General features: G+C 44.4%; 1 protein-coding gene across 2 annotated transcripts in view; it reads left to right on the top strand.

Moving 5' to 3' along the window:
- Positions 1 to 21,446, top strand: part of ADCY9 (adenylate cyclase 9) — an 83,996-nt gene that overhangs the window by 40,650 nt on the left and 21,900 nt on the right. Inside the window, exons 2-5 of one of the 2 annotated variants that reach the window (XM_054270648.1) lie at positions 4,862 to 5,034; positions 10,168 to 10,272; positions 14,767 to 14,984; positions 19,402 to 19,504. In XM_054270648.1, coding sequence (XP_054126623.1) covers positions 4,862 to 5,034; positions 10,168 to 10,272; positions 14,767 to 14,984; positions 19,402 to 19,504 — 599 coding nt within the window. The remainder of the gene's footprint in view (positions 1 to 4,861; positions 5,035 to 10,167; positions 10,273 to 14,766; positions 14,985 to 19,401; positions 19,505 to 21,446) is intronic. The other variant, XM_054270649.1, reaches the window with a different exon arrangement.

The following is a 21,446-nucleotide window of genomic DNA, read 5'->3' on the forward strand; positions in this document are numbered from 1 at the left end:
ATTTATTTTACAGAGCAAGTCAGTCTGATGAAATTGTGGAGCAGCACCTTTTATTGTATGAGGAAACCTCACCATAGGTCTGTGTTTCCTTTCCTTAGAGTGGCAGTGCCTGAATATCAGTATTTTCTTGGTCAAGTGCAAAGATGTCTTTAAAGGGCATGGAGGAAACTTTTTATTGTCTTTGTAAAAAGAGAAAGCAAAAAGCTGATGGGTTACAGAAAAGCACAACCCAGAAATGAGTTATCCATCAGTTCAGAAAGGAGCTCAGACCTGAGATGTGATTAAATGGTTAAAGCATGGAGACTGCAAGGGAAATGTTGGAAAATTAAGCAGTGAAAGAGCAGCATTAATATAAAACTATTTGGTCAAAGGGGTTGTAATCAATACAATTTGGATTTTGTTACATCAAAAGAAGGAATGTTGCTGTCTCCCAGCACAGAGGGAGGTGGACTGGTAAGCATTTAATCAGAAAAGGATGCTCACCAGTTAAACTGGCCATAGTGCAGCTAAAAAGGTGAAGTGACCCATGGAGGGAGGGACAGAGGTGTTATGAGAAAAGTGGGATTATATTTTTATTAAATGAATCTCTAAGGCTGTGACTGAAATGTTGTCATTATTTTTAGTGTCTCTTCAAATCAGTTCTGAGAAGCATTTCAAAAGAATTTGAATTTCTTACACAGAGACATTAGAAGTGTAAAAATCTTTGCTAGAGAAAGAAATTTTCCTGTGTGTTATCAACAGAGAGGTAAAAAGTTTCATTTCCAAACAGGTGAAGCATCAAAAATTGAAACTTGAATATTTTGTCCAAGAATTTCTTATCAGTATTTGTGTAAATCCCTCATTTCCTGTAGGAAAAGACGTCCTGTCCTAAACAGATGCATGGAGGGATGTCCTCTCCTAATGTAAAAATCAGATTAGATTGGATAACAGCAACTTCTGACCTGAAGTAGTGAGGATAAATGAGCTGAAAGGAAGGAATCAATGACTGAAATTTAGGAATAAATGACTGAATGAAGGACTTGAAGGATCAGAGCATCTTTCCTCTCCCTTTCCCTGTTCCTTCCTGGCCAGTAACTTCCCACAAGTTACCTGGGCTGCTTTTCCTCTGCAGGCCCCGCTGGGGATGGGGATTCACCCCAGGGCTGCTCTGGGTGTCCCTGGGGATGGCAAGAGGGAGCTGCAGCCTCTCCCTGTGCTCCTGAATCCCCTTTTCCCACTGCAGGAGGGAGCTGCAGCCTCTCCCTGTGCTCCTGAATCCCCTCTGCTCACAGCCTCTGGCTTTTCTCACGCCACCACAACCTGGGGGAAGCCTGGGATGTTTATACCCAGCCTTATTTATAATAACTCCTGTTTATTTTTGTGCAGACGGAAAAGAATTTGTGTGTGAGCACATGCATCTGATTTTTTTGTTGTTCTTAGCAGTGGTTTTTAGTGGCTGGGGTGGGTTTGCTGTTTTTGTAAGCTCAGAGAAATGCCAGGGATCAAAGCAAGGCAATCTGAAGGAAGGAGCCAAGTACAGAGACTCACTAATGCTTCTAAAATTCCACAGTAGTAGCACTAAGAAAGCCACAGTCGTTCTATGAAGATCTCATCTGTTATTATTTTGTCAAAAATACACTTTGCAAACACTGCCATGTCAATATTCAAAGTAGAGGACTTCAAGCAATGAGTGTTTTGGCTCAGTGTGCAGGAGCTGTTATTCTTTATAATGCTTGCAGGATCTCAGACCTTGAAGAGCAGTGAAAGGAATGGTTTGTGTTCCTCAGAGAAACACCAGAGAGCTCAGTTTTTTCCCAGGGCAGAAAATATTACTGTGTTCAGTTGGTTTATTGGGGTTGTTGTAGCCTGTTCCCTGTCTTTGCTTCCAAGAACCACCTCTGGAAAAAGCAGAATTGCAGGTTAAAGCTTGCCAGAGGACAGATTTGCTATCAGGCACTTTGAGGTTGTGCTTCAGCATTTATTTTGGATAAATTTCGGGGAAGGAAGTGAGTACAAGATTGATCTTGGCCTTTATAAATAGCACTCCAAGCACCTCATATCATTTTCTGCATTGCCATGTCTTGAGTTACTTGGTTGCGCAGCAACACAGACCAAAAATTGCATTTTCACATAAAATAGCAGCTCCTCTATTTATTCATTCCTTATTGTCATGTTGCTTAATTGATTTAAAGGTGCTGCTGTGGATGTTTTTCATTCCCTGCACTGCTTGTGTGGAAAATGACAGTGCTGGTTGTACCAATTCCCTGGAAATGGCAAAGGAGGATGAACAGTTCTCACATGATGCATTTTAGTTACACCAGTACAGTTCTGCTCATCTAATGACCATTTTTTATACCAAAATATTTCAGACTCAGCCTGGGAGGTACTTTGTGAAGTGTCACAGAGTTCCAAGGAACACTGAAGCAAAATGAGTTTTCCCAACATAGGGATTTAATACCAAACAAGTATTAGCTAGGCCATGTTAGCAAAGTTTTGTAAATATGAAAGGTTTTTACACCTCTCCTTTTCCAAAACTTTGCAAAAATAACCTTTTTCTCCTCCTAGCTCTCCTGTTGGCTCCACACGAAACACATGCAGGATATTGGTTTTTCTCTTTCTGTCCCAAATTAAATTCCCCCTTTTGAGTAACACTCCTTGTGCAGGGATATGGTGGGGCTGGGAGCACGAGGAGGGAATACAGAGATTTTTAGAGTCCTTGGTGCCAACAACCAAGCATTTTAGCCACATTTAAAGCCTGCAGGACAGGGTGGCTGCTCTTGATGTGCTGAGGGCTGGTGGGGTTGGCAGGGATGGAGAGGACAAGGTGGGCAGTGGGGTCAAGGAGTTGATGTTTCAGACTGGGATTCTGCTTTCCCAGATCCATTTGCAGTGTCTGGTGTGTTGTAACCTTTCCTCCTTTTCCTCCTTTTTTCCTCCTTTTCCTCCTTTTCCTCCTTTTCCTCGGTGTGGAGCTCAAACTGGAGATAATTTTACTGCATGCAACAAGATTGACAAAATAATTTTCCTGCACTGCACAGTAAGACATGAAAAGTGCCTTTTCAAAAGTACAATAAACAAAGAAAAGATGTTTGTGTAGGAAAAAAATTGGAGGAATAATAGGAGCAGGGAAATTGCTCCTGTTGCTTTAAGGTAGCTTTTAAAAATAGGAGTAGTCAGTTAATGCTCCAGCCTTTTCCACAGTAAACATATAATTGTGAGCTGATTGTGGTGAATTCCTAAACAACAGCCCCCATCAGCAGAAGTCTGAAAGAGAGAACTCGACATCTGGAAGCCAGCAGCAGTCAGGATTTTATTAAGCAGCACTGCCAAATAAAATCTGAGCACTGCTATAAATGATATAAAAATAAAGATTGGCTATGGTGTAACATCTCGAGATGCCAGCAAGTGTGCCTGGCTTTGGAGCTCTGAGAGCAGCAGAGCTTTCCCAGCAGCTTTGGAGCCTGAGGGGGACATGGTGGGTAGGGATGTGGCTCCCTGTGCTGCTTGTCATGTGGAATAAAGAGAGAAACTGCAAAATTGCTCTCAGTGTGCCTGAGTTATTTTTATTGGAAAGGTTTTGGCCACGTTCAGTCTGTGTTGTGTATTACAGACCTAAAGCAAGGTTTATGGAATATGATTTTCTGTCTGTGAAGGAGGTTATGAGAGAGTGACCTTATCACAGGGAGCAGGAACCTGCCCTCTTCCTCAGGCTGCAGCTTGACCCATCTATTTCCAGTGCTCACCCTGTGCATGGAGCCGATTGAGTGAATGGGTGATGGCTGTGCCAGCCCTGTCTGGCTGCTCTGGGAGCCAAGCCTCAGGGTGAGGGAGGGATGCAGAGCTCACCCAGATGGGACCCAGCAGCCATCCCAGGAGCTTGGGGCAAGGGGGATTTGGGGCAGCATCCCCTGGGAATGTGGCCTCTGGCAGCAGAGAAAAAGGAACGTTTTCCCCTTGTGCACACTCATTTTGGGGGACATTGGTGCCCCTCCATGCTGAGCAGGACATTGCCCATCCAGTGGCAATCAAATGAGACTTTCTGTGAATTCAGAAAGCTGTGATTAAGAGCTCCTTCTCAGCCTTTGTGTCTAGAAATAGCCCAGAACACCACAGCACAAAGTTCAAGGATGTAAAAGAAGTGCTATGTTAAATGAAATTCCGATCTTTCATTTTTTGAGCAGGTTTTTGATACAGCTCAGCTTGATACAACCTGCTATTTACCAGCCTGGCCTTTAATATTGGATCTGCTTTCCAATTATGCTTCAATTCATACACCAGTTGCAGAGGGCGTGTGTGGGTGTACGTGCGAGAGAGGGAGATTGATTTTGTTCTTTAAAAATGTGAAGTCTGCACTAACTATGAAAACCCATCAGAATTTCTAGCACTTAAATGCCATTTCCTTTCTCAATGTGCTACCAGCACTAAGTAATGTTCACGACATCTCTCTGGCAAGTGAAGGAGTACATGCTGCTTTTGCAGGAGTAGAATATTAATACAGATATCAGTGAAAACCAGGCTGCAGATCCTTTCCAGAAGTAAAGAGTTAAAGTGAAAGCTCAAATTATGACTTAGAAGCAAATGCATAAGGTCTTAGCTGTGTTTTTCAGAAATACATGAGTGAAAATGCAATAAAGAGAGTACACGTTGCTGTGTGTTGGAGTCACCTCTTGTGTCTGGAACAGCAGATTTGGAGAACCCTTTGTACCACCACTTTGCACAGAACATATTTGAATTCCTGGTTCTTTTTCCCAGCCACTGTCTTTTCTGTGTGCTGTATTCCTGAATCTTGGCAGTGCTTTGGTGGTCACTGTGTCTGAGAAGCCCAAAGCAGTATTCTCTCTGCCTTTCTGTAGTTCTGACTGGTCATTTCTATTTGTTCTAGGTTTAAAGACCTATCTGATCTCGGGTCAGAAGGTGAAGGAGCCCCAGTGCAGCTGTTCCCAAGCTTTGCTTCCTGGCTTGGAGTCTGCAGATGGAGCCAGGACTCCGGGGACGTCGGCGGCCGACAGCTCCAGCGACCCCTCCAAGACAACCAAACAGGTGGAGAAGCCCAAGGTGAGCTGTCCTCTCAAAGCCCAGCAGCACAGATCTCAAAGCAGGGCTGGGGAAACCTTATGGGCTTGTTTATGCACTGCTTTACATATTTACATATGTATGGGTGTGTGTGCATAGAGTGACAAAACAGAGTTTGAGGGAGGAAAAATGTACCAAGTTAATTGGCTCGCTCCCCACTTGGCAAACAATCCCTGAAATAAGGTGGTTTCACATAAATATTTCTATTTGTATTTCAGTTCTGAGAGGTCAGTGATGCTTTTTAAATAGTCTGGATTTTATGGGGGGAAGAATATGATTTATGCAGCTACTGTAACTTCTGAGATTTTCTGCTTTTTGCTGCTTCTGCTGTTCCTCTCTTGTGAAGGTCATGTACCTGTGAACCTTTCCATGAGTATTCAACAGACATCCCTGCAAAAGATAATTGGATTGTTTTTGTGATGGGAGAAAATGCTCTGGTGGGTTGGGAGATTGGTTTATCTGCTTGCTCTAGAAACCTATATCTGGAGCTGAGGGCAATGATTTGTATGGATTCAGCTTGGAGGAATGATGACACTTTGTTATGTTCACACCTCTCACAAGATCTCTTGACAAGGAAATCTGTGAAACAATGTGTATTGCTTCAGAGCTTTGCTGTTACTCTCCATCTTCCATCTCAGAGCAGATTTCCCAAACAACAGATGTCTATTCTCTCTTTTCATTTGTGCTAAGAATTCCTTCTCCTGGGCTGCCTGAGGTGGGCACAAATGTCAGAGCCAGGGGTGGCCATCTGCAGGTCCCTGTCCTTACACTTCAGTGTGGTCACTCCTGACTGCATCTCTTCAACCCAGGTTTGAGACTCAGCTTGCAGAGTTGATGTGGGGATAAATGGATAATTTTCATTCTGCTTCATTTTTACTGCTTCTCATTTTTTTCTGGATTAGGACAGCATGAGTAGGGCACCTTTACCCTGCCTCTGCTCCCAGTTTTAAGATTTGAAGTAGAAACACTGGATTGCAGGTGAGATCAGCTGGAGGGCTGACCCAGAGAAATGGTCCAAGGTGGAGTGAGCTCCTTAGAGAGCAGGCCAGGGCTGTTTAACCACAGAAGGAGCTGTAGCCATCTTTATCCCTCCCCAGAATGTGCTCTGAGTGTGGTTTGACAGCATCCAAGTTATGGGTGATATGTTGCTATTCCTTTTCCTGTGTAAGAAAGAATATATTTGGCATCCTACTGGCACCAGCTTTCCAGCTCCTTGTTGCCTTCCAGTGAAGGCAAAGGCAAATAAGGCAGGAAAATACATCTGAGAGCTGGGGGGAGCTGTACAGATAAAGCTGTGAGTGCTGCCCAGGCTGTGGTCCTGCAGAGCTCCAGGTGTGGCAGTGACAGAAACTCCTTCATTTCAAGCAGTGAAGGGAGAGGAATGTGCCAAGTGGAGCAGGATTGCTGAGCTGCCAGTGAGGAGCAGAAGGGAGAGAGGAGGGATGAAGCCAAGCAGTGAAGCTGTGGCTGCTGTTCTGAGAGACAGTGAGGAAGCCTTGGGAATGTCAGACAGCAGAGGAGGCTGTGACTGAGCACTGAAACTGCACTGGAGGATGGGACTGACCCCCCTGCAGCTGGGGCTTGGTAACATTGTTGTGTACAAACTTGGGCTGGTACTTGTTAAAATGATCTGGGTGCAAAATGGAGTCTGTGGTTGAGGATCAGCTCTGAAATGTGGGGTGATTTACCTTGCACAAGGGCAGGTACATGTGCACCATTCTTCCTGAGCAGCTGGGATGTGATGTGGAACATGCTGCTGTCCCACCACACTCAGTCTCTGATTTTCTGCTCTAGGACCATTGCTGGGTGTTAATTTAGAATATCCTGAGTGGAAGGGATTCACAAGGATCATTGCAGTCCACCTCCTGGCTCTTGAAATGTTTTATTGCTAAGTGAAAGTCTGTAGAGTGTAGAAATATCAGCATAAGTGAGATAGAGAAACTAAAAGAAGCTGCTCAGAAGAGCATTTCAGACAAGTGCCAGCCCAGATTCAGCTGCCTTGGCTGCCCTGTTGTGCTCCAGCTACTGCAGAGTTTGTGTCTGGAGGTGCCTGGTTTTACTCACCCCCCTCAGCACTGCAGCTCTGGCCAGGGATTCCCTGAGTGGCCTCACAGCTGTGACTCCTGAGCCTGCCTTGCCCCAGGTCTCTGGTGCTGCAGGGAGTGCTGGATGAGCCCAGGTTTCCCTGTGACTGTGTGAGCACTGCCTACAACCTGTTCTGAGTGTGGAGCATCCCTGCCTCTCCAGCACAGCCAGCTCCAAGGATTCCTGACTCCCCAGCACTCTCTTGATGTGCACCAGCCTTCTCTGTGCTGGGGAGAATCACAGAATCATGGGATGGTTTAGGTCCTTCCAACCTTAAAGCCCATCTGATCCACCCCATGCCACCTCCCACTATCCCAGATTGCTCCAAGCCCTCTCCAGACTGGCCTTGGACACTTCCAGGCACCCAGGGGCAGCCACCACCTCACTGGGCAAACCTGTGCCAGTATTTCACCACTCCCATTGTAAAAAAATTCTTCATTGTATTGAATTTAAATTTCCTCTCTTTTGCTTTAAATATACAGGGATGTTAAAAAAACCCCACAAGGTATGACTGCAGTTTGATCAGAGATCATGCACAATTTTTGAAAAGGAGTGGGTTTCTTTTTTACAGCTTTTGGGCTTTTCGTGAGGGTTTTTTTTTGAAGCCTGCAGCTTGCTGGTAGGGTCTGGAGATAATCATTTGCAAAAGAATCATGACTTACATGCCGACTGTTTTAAATACAAAGCTGGAAATGGTGTCAGTGTAGGAGGAGATGACTCCAGCTCTGCAAAAGAGACTTAAGTAGGAGAGGCAAAATTACAGGCGAGTTGAAATATTTTTATTTTAAAGGGAATAAGTGGCTATATTGGATGCAAGGGATGACTTTCACATTTTGGGCTTAAAAGGATGTTTTTGAGGACAAGATCTGTAAAGGAAAGTCAGGAGGGAGAATGCAACAGTAATTGATCCGTGAAAGGAATTGTATTTCCTCCTCTGGTGTATCTGTAGTTCATTTAACTGCAAACCTTGTTGCAGTTTGAATGTCAATAAGATGTGTTTACATTACTGAAATGGTGAACACAGAGGGTAAGAACTCTGAGTAAATCTATAATAGCAGGTGGGTTTTTGAATGAAAACACTCTGCCCTGCTTAAGTGGTTTTGGTGTCAGTTTATCTTCCCTATCATCTTTTATGACATGCCTCACTTGACAGGGAATCATAAGCTGTTGTAAAAATGTTTTAATGATTGCTTGGTATGAAAACAGAAAGTCCTTTGCTTGTCTTAGTGTTTGCTGGAAGTGCATTAATGTTTTATTCATGGCTCTGAGGTCACAGCACACAGCCTGTGAATGCCTGCCATAGACAGGGAAGTTAATGATGTTGACTTGAACACATGGGGAAAGTCAGAGGAGCTTCTGCCTCTTCTCAAAGGTCAGGCTGCTTTTCCAAGCCCTTTGTCTTCTGGCTTCACCCTGGGAGCTGAGTGTTGGAGGTGGTCTTGCTAATTTATTAGCAGGATCAAACAGGGAGTGGTTTCTTCAATTTTTGTTGTTTTTTGTCCCCATTACCTGACTTTTGCCATGGATAAATGTAAATCTAACTCCCAGAGGATTAGTAAGGCTTGGTAGCCCACTGCTGATTTATTTTTTAGTCCATCTAGCAATGCCTTCCACCAAGTGGCCAAGACATTTGTGATAGTTACTCAGAGATTATTTTTAAACAAAACCATTTGAGAACCAACTCCACAGTTTCTTCAGCCGTGTTGGTATTTGTTCAGACTGCACAGGTTCAGAACTGGATGTAAATTGTTTATCTGATGCCAGCTTAGGAAACTCAGAGTAATTTCAGTGCCCAGCCTGGACTGTGTCCCTGAGGAACAGCAGACAGGATGATCTGCTGGCTGCTGAGGAGGCTCCAGGTCCTACATGAAAGCCTCTGAGAGGCATTGGTGAGTGGGTAGATGTCACAGGCAGAGTGGGCTGGGAGAAACATCTGAAAATTAAACATGCTGGGTGTTTCCAGGTGGGATGTCAAAGGTGGAAAGGGAGCATTAGGTGAAAAGTTAGTTCTGAAAAGACTCAACATGCTGGTCTCTGAAATGGGGAGTGAACCTGGAGGCAGAAGTTGTGGGTTTGAACTAGAGAGGCTTGAATGTGTCCAGAACAAACAGACAAAATTAAATGGGATGTTGAGTTTGTGACAAAAGGCTCAAGTTCTTGCTGGAAAACTTGCTGTGGTGTTTAGTAGCAGACTTTGGTGAGCCTGGTCACCCTGGACATCTCCAGAGCAGAGGAGCTGCCAGGAGCTGCTCGGGGTCCCTCTGAGCAGGATCCTGCCTCAACTCTGCCTGCACTGGAGAAGAGAGTGAAGAATTTGAAGGTACAATTCCAGGCTTAATTCCCCTAAAGAAGGTTGCATTTTAACGTGAAGGAATTAGCTTGTTTTAAGAGCTCAAATGCAGCATTTAAAGTTTCTTCCAAAATGCACAACCTGAAACTGGTACAAATGCTGGTGGTTTTGCTTTCCTTGTTCCCTGTGACATTTGCTGGGTGTTTGGCTCCAACAGCCTGATCTCCCCTCCCCTGTTTTAGAGCTCTGTATGAAAAAGCATTTGCCTTTATTCATTTCAGATTTGTTGCTTTCCATTTCCCTGGACTGTTCATAATGCATCATGGTGTTTCATGTTTTTTCTGGATTTTGCTGCATTTTGTGCTGTCTTGTCTCCTAATGGCATTTAGATCCCTTCACAGGCAGGTTTCACCCAGGGAAATTGCACTTCTCCTGCTAAAGAGTGTTTCATTCCTCTTGGGGAAGTCCTTTGCCTGTGCACAGTGATTACAGTGTATCTGTGATTTTACACTAGTGTAGCTTTCCTGGATTAGATTTAACTTCAGCAAACAGCAAATCTGTGATTTATTTTTGAAATGGTGCATTCTGTTCCAGTCAAATTTTGCTCCCTGCCTCCCATTCTGTAGCTTTGTTTATCTTTGAACCGTGCTGCAAGTATACAAGTGGACTGAATTACGAATTGCATCATCCTACAAGGACACCAGAACATTCCTGGCTAAAATTCTTTTGTCTCATTTCAGCCTTGCCCTTCATGTAGTACCACCCTTGCTCCTCACTGCGATGTCAGCATAGATGAAGGAGCTATCCAAAATGGTTGTCAGGATGAGCATAAAAACAGTACAAAGGTAATTGAAGTATTTCTCACTTCCCTTTCCCCCTTATTTTTCTGCTTCCCCCAGCTTTCTTATTTTTGCACCACTATTCCTTTATCTAAGCTCTTAAGCAGCAGAACTGATTCTGATTTTGATTTTTGATTTGTGCTCAAAAATTTAGTTGAGTCTTCCTGCCCCAATTTTCAAAATTTTAGTAATTTTGTGAGCTCAGGACCTAAAATTTGGACTCTTTAAGCTATGCTGATGGTACCCAAAGAGGGAGGCCCAAGGAGCACTCCCACACTCTCCATGCTCACAGGCTGGGTCACCTTACCACAAGTTCTGTGTCTCACCAGTGTCTCCTGCATCACCACTCTAAGAAGAGTTCGTTCCTGTTCACACACAGAATTCACAGCTTTGAGTCAGTTTGCATCCTTTCCTGACCTATAGAAACAGCCTCTCTCATATTCCTTGTGCTGCTGCCATGCTTGTTTCCTTGCCTGTTGCTTTGATATTCTCACAAAAGCCACCTAATTCCTGTGCCATGCCAGACACTGCCTGTTTGTCATCCTGTTTGTGGCCTTTGCAGCCTCTCTGCTCTGCCTATTCCCTCTCACTCCTCCCTGAATGTTCAGCTAAATGGAGACTGAGGACAAGTGCTCATTACCTGGTTGTTATATATTCAAATAAATAGAATGTTTTCCCTCCTTGGGGAGAATCACTTCACAGACATGCTCTGAGACAGTGAGCTTGTTCTTCATGTCTGTCTTACAGCTCTTCTCACCAGTAAAGCAGATTGAAAACCTTGCCAGTGCTGAGCCACTGCTTTCATGTGTGTTTGTCCCTCTCTGTACTTGACATGTTGTCTCATGCTGAAGCTGTAGGCTCAGAAGCAGGGCCTGCCTTGCTGGGCTGGAGGGGTGTGTTACACAGCAGCTCTGTGCCAGAGTTCCAGGAAACAGCCTAAGAAAAGAATAAAACCATGATCCCTTGAGCCCTGAGGGAGGTGTCAGCAGGGACTTGTCTCAAACCAGCTGGAGATCTCTAAGACAGAGAACATGTGGGAGATCTGCCTGGGCTGCCAGGATGGTAGGCAGGAGATACTTCTTCCCCAGGTGGCCTCTGCCCACGTGCAGGGATCTCCAAGAACCAGCTGAGGAGGGGTTGATTGTCCTTAGGTGCCAACTGCCTGCTTGAAATTGCTTCCTACTGTACCTGCATTGGCTTCTTGTGTGTGAATCAGCAAATCATCTGACCTTCCTTGGAGGAGATTTATATACAGTTGAGGAAGAGCTCTGTAATTGCACTGGAGGAGTTCCAGTGGAGCCCAAATCTCACTCCTTGGGTTTGGTTCAGTTTTTGCTCAGCCAAAAATGGGAGCTGTGTCATGGCTGTCGGTGAGTCTGGGATGCCTGTTCAGCTGAAAGCTCAGAGAACAGCCACATGCACAGAGCTGCTGTGGCATTTGGTTCCCAAGCCTTCCTTGCAGCCTCAGCTCTCTTGGGAAGCAGAGACGGAAGCTCCCTCTGCCCATCTCTGTTCCCTTCCCACAGCCCATGCTGCACTCCAGTCCCCTCTCTTTGGGAATGTTAATGATGTTTAATCATATCCTTGGACTTGAAAGGCTCCCAACAGCCTCTGGAGCTTCCTTGTCTCTTGCTGAGAGGAAACTCCACACAAGCCTCCAAGTTCTCAGGGAAACCCTGCAGCCTGTGCCTTCAGAAGTCCCAGTAATGTTGGAGCTAACAACATTTAATAAATAGGGATTTTCTCCTACACAAACAGTTTCATACTCTAATCCCTGCCTGTTAAGATTAACAGAGCACAGAGAAACCTTGAGCTGACTGAAGGGAATAATTTTCTTGGGGATTTGAGCCTTTGCCAAGAAGCTAAAGAGAAAGTCCATGCTGACCTTCTTTGAAAGAGAGAAATTTTCACTGCATTTTTCAAATGATCTTGAGGAACAGCAGGGAAAGCAGACAGTGCCTAGGAGTCCAAATCTTTTGTTTGAGCTGATCATGGCAAAAACTATGAGTTCTTGGTTTCTGCTTTTCAAGTAACTAGTGGCTGGAGTGGTGAGGAAGAGGAGAAAGATTGTTTCACAGGGGGAAAAAAAAGAAGGTAACTATGACTTTCAGTTTTTCTTTAAACCTCACGTTATTCTTGGAGATGCTCTAAGCAAATACAATCTTTAGCATAAATTAAGAAAAACCAACCCACCAAACAAGGAAGGCTCTTCACTAAGAGCTGTTTGGTCAGTTGATTTGGTTTCCCTTTGCTATCCTCCTCACCCCAAAACCAGAGGGGTTTGCCCTGGTGTGACAGTGTTCACAGGGGTCTGAGGATGAGGGAGGAGATAAGGATCTGACTCCATGTTTCAGAAGGCTTGATTTATTATTTTATTATATATATTATATTAAAACTATACTAAAAGAATAGAAGAAAGGATTTCATCAGAATAGAAAAAGAAAGAATGATAACAAAGGCTTGTGTCTCGGACAGAGAGTCCGAGCCAGCTGACTGTGATTGGCCATTAATTAGAAACAACCACATGAGACCAATCACAGATGCACCTGTTGCATTCCACAGCAGCAGATAATCATTGTTTACATTTTGTACCTGAGGCCTCTCAGCTTCTCAGGAGAAAAAATCTTAAAGAAAAGATTTTTCAGAAAATATCATGGTTACAGCCTGGCTCTGCAGGATGCTCCATAGCCCTGTTCCCTCTGGGCAGCCTGGATAACCTGGCAGAGGTGTAGGAGCACTTGCTCAGGAGCTGCTCAGTGTCTTCTCTTAGAAAAGAACCTGGTGACATTTTATGTGAGAAATTCTTGTGCCTCTCCCTTCCAAGAGTGTCCCTGTGTCCCCTGGTGTGCCCCTGCTGGGATCTGTGGCTGCAATCCCCTTTCCCTTCTGCTGATTCTGGTCTGCAGCAAAGCATTGGCAGCACCCCAAGGAAACCACCCCATTTCCTGTTCCTTCCTCAGCTGCTGTCACTGTGCTGGGAGCACCTGCAAGCTGCCAAAACAACTGCTGTGAGGGCGAGAAGGGACCAGACTGGGCCTCCTTCCATCTCCTGGCTCCCAGCACGTGGCTCTGGGGCAGCCCGCAGGGTGGGGATCCCCGTTCCCCCAGGAGGGAGGAGGAAGGGGAAGCACAACCCACCTCCCTCCTGCTTTTCCTGCAGCTCCAGGGAACCATTCCAACACACCTTGTTGTGCCTTTAGCAATGGAGGTCCTGGCTGTGACAGGAGCCAAGCCCAAGGGCTTCCTGACCCTTCCCTGTACAGGATTCTCCTGCTGCCCCTCAATCTTCTCTCTTCCCTGGCTCTGTCTGAACCTTTCCCTTCACCTCTCTGTGTTCACGTGCCTCCTTTGCTTCACAGGACACATCACACAAGGAAATGGAATTGATTTTGCATGGGCAGCCAGAAAGAAGACATTTTTTAACTTTAACTAAGTTGATTTTACAATGTCAGTAACATATTTCAGCACGTGGTTGGGGTGGTGATGATATTTATGGTATTTATTTATGGTCACTGTGGTGGCATCTAAGAATAGTCTTCTGGAGGAGCTTGTCACTTCTGTACAAGCAGGAATGGAGAAACTTCTGTCATGAGTGGGCTTCAGGATGAGGATAAATGCTACATGATAAGTGATAAGATATGGAGGGGGGGAGATGAACGCTCAAATATGCCAAGTTTGTTCTGTGTTTGCATTTGAAAATGATCCTGACTAACTGCAGTTCATTTTCATTCTAACCACACTTAGCTGTCTAATTCTTTCGGAATTGCTTCAGTACATATTGGTCTAGGTCAAACAAAATGCAAAAGAGGGAACTTCAGGCTCCATGAAAATAGAATTATTTTTGTTTAAAAGTAATTTGTGCTCTCCAATGACAGCAGAATTGGTGATACTGTGTACCTAAGCCATGTTGCAAGCTGTTGTCAAAATTAAAGCTGTCTTAACTAATACAAAGGCAAAAGAAAACCAGAAAAAGGAATTATGTCTTAGAGAAGGAGATGTAGTTTAATTTGCAGGAGTTTTTGTTGTAGGATGAGATGTACAAAAAGGCTGATCCCACAGGTGAGGAAGAGGAGGAACCTCTGGGAAAGCAGCAGGCACATGGTGGTCAGGGGCACGATCAGCAAGGGCTGGCAGAGTGAGCTGTGTCATGACCCAGGGAGAGCCAGCACAAATTAAATGTGTATTTAAAATCTTTCTAGAAGGATCTTACCCATAAAATGAGTGAATGAAATTTGGGCTTGTGGTTGGTTATCATTGAGTGTGTGAAAATGTGCTTTGTTTTCTGCTCCTTGGAGAGTTGGTTGATAGAAAGCACAAAGGTGGCACCTGAGGAGGCACATGGGAGGTGTGGGAGGTACAAACCCAGGAAATGTGGATGGTTCAGGGCAGGGGCAGAGCTCAGGGTGCTGAGGGCAGAGCCCCTCTCAGTTTTTGTTCCTTGCACCTCTCCTCTCCATTTTTCTGACATTCCCTGGGTGTGTTTTGCTCTCTGCTGTCCAGGCTCCAGGAGGACACAGCCCAAAGACCCAGAATGGACTTCTGAGTCCTCCCCAGGAGGAGAAGCTGAGCAACAGCCAAACCTCTCTGTATGAGATGCTGCAGGAGAAGGGGCGCTGGGGCGGCGTCAGCCTGGACCAGTCAGCTCTGCTCCCCCTGAGGTTCAAAAACATCAGGGAAAAGACAGATGCCCACTTTGTGGATGTGATTAAAGAAGACAGGTAAGGAGAATGGAGCTGTGCAGTGGAAAACACTGTAAAGATATAAAGGCAGTTCTGGGTCCCATATCTTTAGTATTTGTGTGCTTTTTTCTGATTTCAGTAATTGTCAACATACAACACGTTATAAGTTTCCTGGTTTTAGTCTTTATTCTGCTTAAACTACAAGAGAAACTTGATGTCAGAAACTTTCTGTTTAAAATAAGTTAAACCAGTTTTTCATTGCTTCCAGGGTGAACAGTCCCCCTGTCAGTTCTCCTTCAGCTGAGTCTTTGAAGGGGAAATTGCTCTTTAAATCACTTGTCACGAAGCTGAGCTCCATTTTGTAATCCAAAGTCCTCTTAATGCATGTAGTGTGTACCTACCTCTGCAGTTTAGGATGTAACATAAAATCTGAACCACAAAACTCACATTTTTTGTAGTAAAAGAAGAATCTGTGATAACATGTTACTGATGAAATCCTACTGAGCTTGAAATCAGAATTAATAGGAATGAATTCTCATGAACTTACTATCTACTTATATATTGTAAAGTGAGTTTCTCTCTCTGTTTCAAACAAAAAAAAGCTTATTTTGGGCAGAGGAAATATTCTTTAAAATTCAGAAATGTGGGATTTTTATCAACACACATCCATATCTCCATTATGGCAGGGACTTGACTGGAGCAGTTAAACAGATAATTGGAGTTTGTTATTACTTATTTTTATTTTTATTTCATTGTTTCCATTCACATTGAGGGTATTTTGTCTAAATATCCTTGAAACTGTGTTCTCCTGTGGACTCAGCTGTTGGGAACAGGGATACCATCACCTCTATGGAAACATGACTTAGGGAGAATGAGAAGGAGGGACAGGAGTCCCTCTCCAGTCTCTTGCCTAGATTTTGTCAGTTTACCTTTCTCCTGTTGCCACTTGAGTCAAAATTTAGGGTTCTTTATTGTTTTTCTCAGTGTGTGGTGTGTCATTAGTGGCTGAGAACGGAGGTTTAACTGATCTTTCCAAATATTAGAAAACAGATGGATTGGGAATGTCCAGGTGTTGGCAGAAATCAGCCAGAACAAATAAGAATATTTTTTAAAATGTAACCAGCACTCTGCAAACTGTAAGTTAGAGAAGTAGCTTAATTTATGCAGTTGGTCTGCTGAAGATACCTCACTCAAGTTCTTGTGTTCTGGTGCTTTCCTCCTCCACTCCCAAAATGGGTAATTTTTTCTGATTTGGAAGAAGGAGTACCATGATTTGAGATCAGTCAAAGCCTGGCTTTTTTTTGGTCCCAATTAAATATCATCATTACCATATTAAGTGGGCCATTTCTTGTTGCCAGGGAAACTTCTCTGCTGAGTTCAGTTCATGTAAACATAACTTTCCAAAAATAATCTTCTGATTAATTAGATCTATGCAAAATGCTTTAAGCCTACCAGTTTACACTGATTTTTTCAACATTTCTCAATGAGAAATGATATGGAATAAGCCATTTTAAAAATGTTCTTGGTCCCCTTCTGTAAAACATAATGTTGGTCTTGATGAATCTAGTATCTATGAGGATTTTTGAATTTGAGGTGTGTCAAGGAAGGGACCAAATTTCCTCATGGTCATTTTGCAGAAATCCCAATTTTCACTGAGTTCTGCTGCGTTGGTTTGATGCTGTTGCAAAGCCAAGTGATCTTCCCTGAGCACTGAGAAGTGATTTCCACTGCAGGGCACTTGGATATAAATTCCTGTTAACAGAAAATACTTAACCCAGATATGATGATAAAGTACATTAATTAATCCCACAGGCTTCCTGCAGAGCTGGGAAGGGTTAAACCTATCCTGGGGGGATTCAGGAGCCTGGAGACTGCATGAGGAAGCTGCCTGGGGCTAGCTGGGAGGAAATGCTGGACACTGGGGATATTGAGCTCAGCTGTGTGCCTGAGAGCTTCTGGCATGCCAAGATTTCACCTTGGAGCTGATACCTGGGCACAATTCCAATGTTCTTTAAAAATAATATTAATAAAGACACTATTAGTGTGGCATGTTTGTATTAGTACATTACAAAAGAGTCCTTTTGTGAAAGTTACCAGTTCTTACAACTTGATTCTCTATATTTGACAAACAGTGAATACTTTCAGCTTCAAGTCTGGCTTTACTTCTATAAAAATGCTGTTCTTTGTTCATTGTAACCTGCACATTATTGTGCTCTTTAAAAGAAAACTGTAGGGTAAGATTTAGAATGTTTGAATTTAATTTCACTGGGAATATCCTCAAATGATTCTTGCTTTGAGGATTTTTGTTTCCAACAAAAATTAGGTATTTCTTAGATTATAGAAGATCTATAAACCTTCTGAAGTACATGATCAGGGCTGTACTCACAATGATCTCCTCAGACTTCCAGAGCAGAATCTCAGGGATGTCTGAAGCTCCACAGAACTGGGTTCTGTGCACCCTTCATCCCCTCCTTGGGGCAGTTTCTTGTTGAAATACTTTTTCATTACTTTAAATTATTTTTGTTTCTTTCATTTTCCACTTCCCAGTCTTGCTTGATCTGGGGAACACCCTGTGCTGGGAGGCAGAGACCTCCTGGGAAACAGATTCTGTACTTGACTGTTTCATCAAGTGGGCTCTTCCTTTTGGAGGCAGAATGAGCTGACAGGGAGCTGAGAAGGCCTCATGAATGCTGCCTTCCCCTGGCTCCATCGTGTTCCACCTCCTGTTTCGTGCTGCACTGTGGAGCTGGACTGATCCTCCTACACCCTCACCAGCACAGCAGCACCATCACCACCCCCCCTGAGCTTCCCTGCAGGAAAAAAAGGGGATTCAGCAGTATTTTAAAAAAATAACAACCCAAAAGCTTTCAAAAATTTTATTATAAGATGCTCTTAGAAATGTGTAAGAAGGGTGAGGAATGAAGACAAGAATGAAGGAGAGAGGGGTGACTCAAGTGAGTGTATCCTGATATTTTTAATGTGTTGGCCAAAGCCAGAATGTTTAAAGGTTACCAAGTATTGGCCAAATTCATGCTTGGACTCCTTTGTCTTCTCTAGCATCAGTGTAGGAATGTGTGTTTAGTTGATCTTGCATCTCAGTTTAAAAAAAAAATGCTTCCCACGTGCCATCTTATGCTGGGAGCTTCCAAGAAAACCTCTTAGGCAAGAGCTCCATAAAAATAAACAGAAAATAACCCCAAAACCAAACCCCCTTAAAAAGAGAATTCAGGCACAGACAAGCTCTGTAGGATCTTTCTTTCAGCTTCTTCATCTGCTTGGAATTTGACCTCATGTGCATCTCTGGGTTTTGCTCAGAGTCACCAGCTTGGAAATTGCCCACTGTGCCTGTGGCTCTGGTGCTGCAGCTCCCAGGGTGGGAATAGGAGCCTTGGATTCAGAGGGATTTTAGAGACAATTCCCTGTAAGTAACACGTGGAATCAGCTGGTTGGAAATGAGAGGAGGTTCCCAGGCAGGGAGGAGTGTGTTTGGAAGCTGCTCAGAGCAGGGGGGACAGGCACACCAGTGCCACAAGCAGGTGTGACCTTGCTCTGTGACCCTGGCACGAAGCACTCGGTGCTCTCCAGTCCCTTCAGCTCCCTGGCCCCTGCTCAGGGGACAAAAGACTGGCACCAAGGGCCATCAGGAAACTTCATTCATAAACCTCACACTGCAAAACTCAGCTTCTTCCAGAGGATGGGGAATAAACCTTACTTCCAATGATTGAAGTCTCTTTTATGTTGTTGTGGGAATTTTCCACCTTCTGTAGGAAAGATGAAGGTGAAGGAGGGCATAAACACCCTCTGGTGGATGCTGCCTCTGGGTTCCTTAGCCCTGATGTGATTAGTTGTCACTGCCTTTGTTGATGGTGCTGGTCATTCCAAATCTCCCAGTTCAGAAGTAAATCTCAGCTCTCCATCTCTTCTCTGCAGCCCAGATCATTAAGGGAATGTTCCCAGTTGAGTTACTGAGTTATTTTTGTGTCTGAAATAACAAGAAACTGCTGTTTTCTAAAATGGGCAATGGGGTTTTTTTCCCCCATAACAATTTGTCACCTTTGTCATCCTTGGCTTGCTTTGAGCCATAGAATTCCACCCAAGACACAAATATCCCACAGCCACGTGGCTCCAGAGGTTGTGTGTCTGCAGCAGCAATTAACCTTTACTATTTGCTGGCTTATGTTACAATTATCTGTACTCATCAGATCTGTTAAATTTCTGGAAGGACTTGTTAGACTCTTCCTGGAAATATAAAAGTTTGCTTTTTTTGTGGAATATTTCCTTTCACTGAGCAAGTGATGTGGGTAAGAGGATACTTTGGTGATCAAGAAAGAAGAAAAACCACAGGAACTTCAAAGCCAAGTGCCAGCATCCCTGGAAACAGCAGCCACAGTCTGGGGGGGGTGCTGAAGAAGGTACAGCTGAACAAACTGATGTTGGTTTTGTCTTCTCTCTTCAGCCTCATGAAAGATTACTTCTTTAAACCACCTATTAACAAGCTGAGCCTCAACTTCTTGGATCAGGATTTGGAGATGTCCTACAGGACGAGCTACCAGGAGGAGGTGTGTTTCTGCTGGCATTGGTTTCTGTCTGTGATCTGTCTGAGCCCTGTCTGTCTGTCCTTCAGGTTTTTAACACGTTTTGTTGCAGTTGTTTCATGAGAAGGGTCGTGAAATGTCAAATGTGATTTGCTGCTTGATATTGCTGCCTCTGTAAAGAGTCTCCTTTCAGTTTATTATAGAAATGTGGAATGGTTGGGGTTGGAAAGGACCATAAAGCTCATCCCATTCCAACCCCTGCGATGGCAGGGACACCTCCCACTGTCCCAGGCTGCTCCCAGCCCTGCCCAGCCTGGCCTTGGGCACTGCCAGGGATCCAGGGGCAGCCACAGCTGCTCTGGGCACCCTGTGCCAGGGCCTGCCCACCCTCACAGGGAACAATTCTTTCCCAATATCCCATCCATCCCTGCCCTCTGGCAGTGGGAAGCCATTCCCTGTGTCCTGTTACCCCAGGCCATCATCCAAAGTCCTTTTCCAGCTCTCCTGGAGCCCCTTTAGGCACTGGAAGAGCTCTGAGGTGTCCCTGGAGCCTTCTCCAGGCTGAACACCCCCAGCATTCCAAGCCTGACATCAGAGCAGAGGAGTTCCAGCCTCTGGAGCATCTTTTGCCATGCCCTAGTCCAGTGTTTGGGCTGGAAATCTGAGGTACACTGACTTTCTCCATGCTCAGGTTAATGTTCCAAGTCTTTAGGGTGGCCAGAGAACCATGCTGAGATGGTAAAGAACCAATTGCTGCTTGTCTTCTCATCAAATATTCTAACTTTGAGAATGGTAACTTGGAATTTGATTCTTGTTTAGTCACAGTTTCATGGTTATCCCTCTGGAATCCAAACCTGAATTCAAATGTTTTAATTCCATAAGTGTGCAGCTCAAAACACTGGAATTGTAGGGAGCAGTAAATTGTAAGGAACTTGGTGTTTTCTTCAGGATTCTGCACTGAATCTAAAAACTCCTTCATTCCCTTGGGGGCTAATAATATCACAGGCTTTCCACAGCACTGGATTTTCCTGCCTGACTGATAGGAACTGGCAGGATAGTTTAAATTTACCTAAAGTGACATTAGGTGTCAGTTAGAACTGAGGCTGCATTTCCACCAGCAGCTGCAAAATTGCTGCCAAGAAAAGGCAATTGCTGTGACCTCCTTGCTCCTCCTCCTCCTCCTCCTCCTCCCTGCTCCTTCTAATGGCTCTGGTGCTTCTCAGCCTTCCCCGCTGTGAGCACTTCATTTACTGGCCTAGCATGAAATATTCATGGTTTGTTTTTCTGTTTGGGGGCTCTTTTTATTTTCTGTTTGGGGCTCTTTCTCTTTGCATCTGGGGCTGTTTTGTGCTGGGTGGAAGCAGCAGCAGCTCTGGAGGGGTTGGCAAGTGCCCGAGGCAGCACAGATAAGCGTCTGGCAGCAGGAAGGGGAGTGGGCCCTTCCCTTCCAGCAGCATGAGCTGCTCATTTGGGTGATCCATCTATACAACTGCATCATCAGGAGAAATTAGGGGTGGGCTTCTTTTCTTCCCAGTGTGTCCTGCATCTGAGGGCAGCACAATTTCTGCTTTTGCTGTTTGTTGTTTTGAGTTCTGGGCAGTGTTGTCACATTCTCCTTAGCAATATTTGCTTGTTTTCCAATACTTCCAGGTGACACCTCACTTAATTTATTGTATTTTAGCAAAGGAGAGCCCAGTTGTGCTGCAGTTCAGTCTCTTCACTTTGGTCAGGAGCTCCATGCTCATCCTGTAATTTAGTTTCATCTCTCTGCATAAAGTTCCTGTAGCAACAACAGGGAGAAACTTCCTATGGGATGCAGCCTGCAAAATTTGCAAACTTTACTATTTTCTATTGTAAAGAAAATAGTAAAGTTTGCAAAGTTTTACTATTTTCTTTTGTAAATAAAATAATAAATCAAGTTGTTTCCAGTGGAAAGACTGGAAAGAGAAGCAAAGCAGAGCTAGTG

Source organism: Melozone crissalis, unplaced genomic scaffold, assembly GCF_028551555.1.
Source record: "Melozone crissalis strain CALT ecotype California unplaced genomic scaffold, PUWL_Pcris_2 ptg000012l_1, whole genome shotgun sequence".
Classification (NCBI taxonomy): Eukaryota; Metazoa; Chordata; class Aves; order Passeriformes; family Passerellidae; genus Melozone; species Melozone crissalis.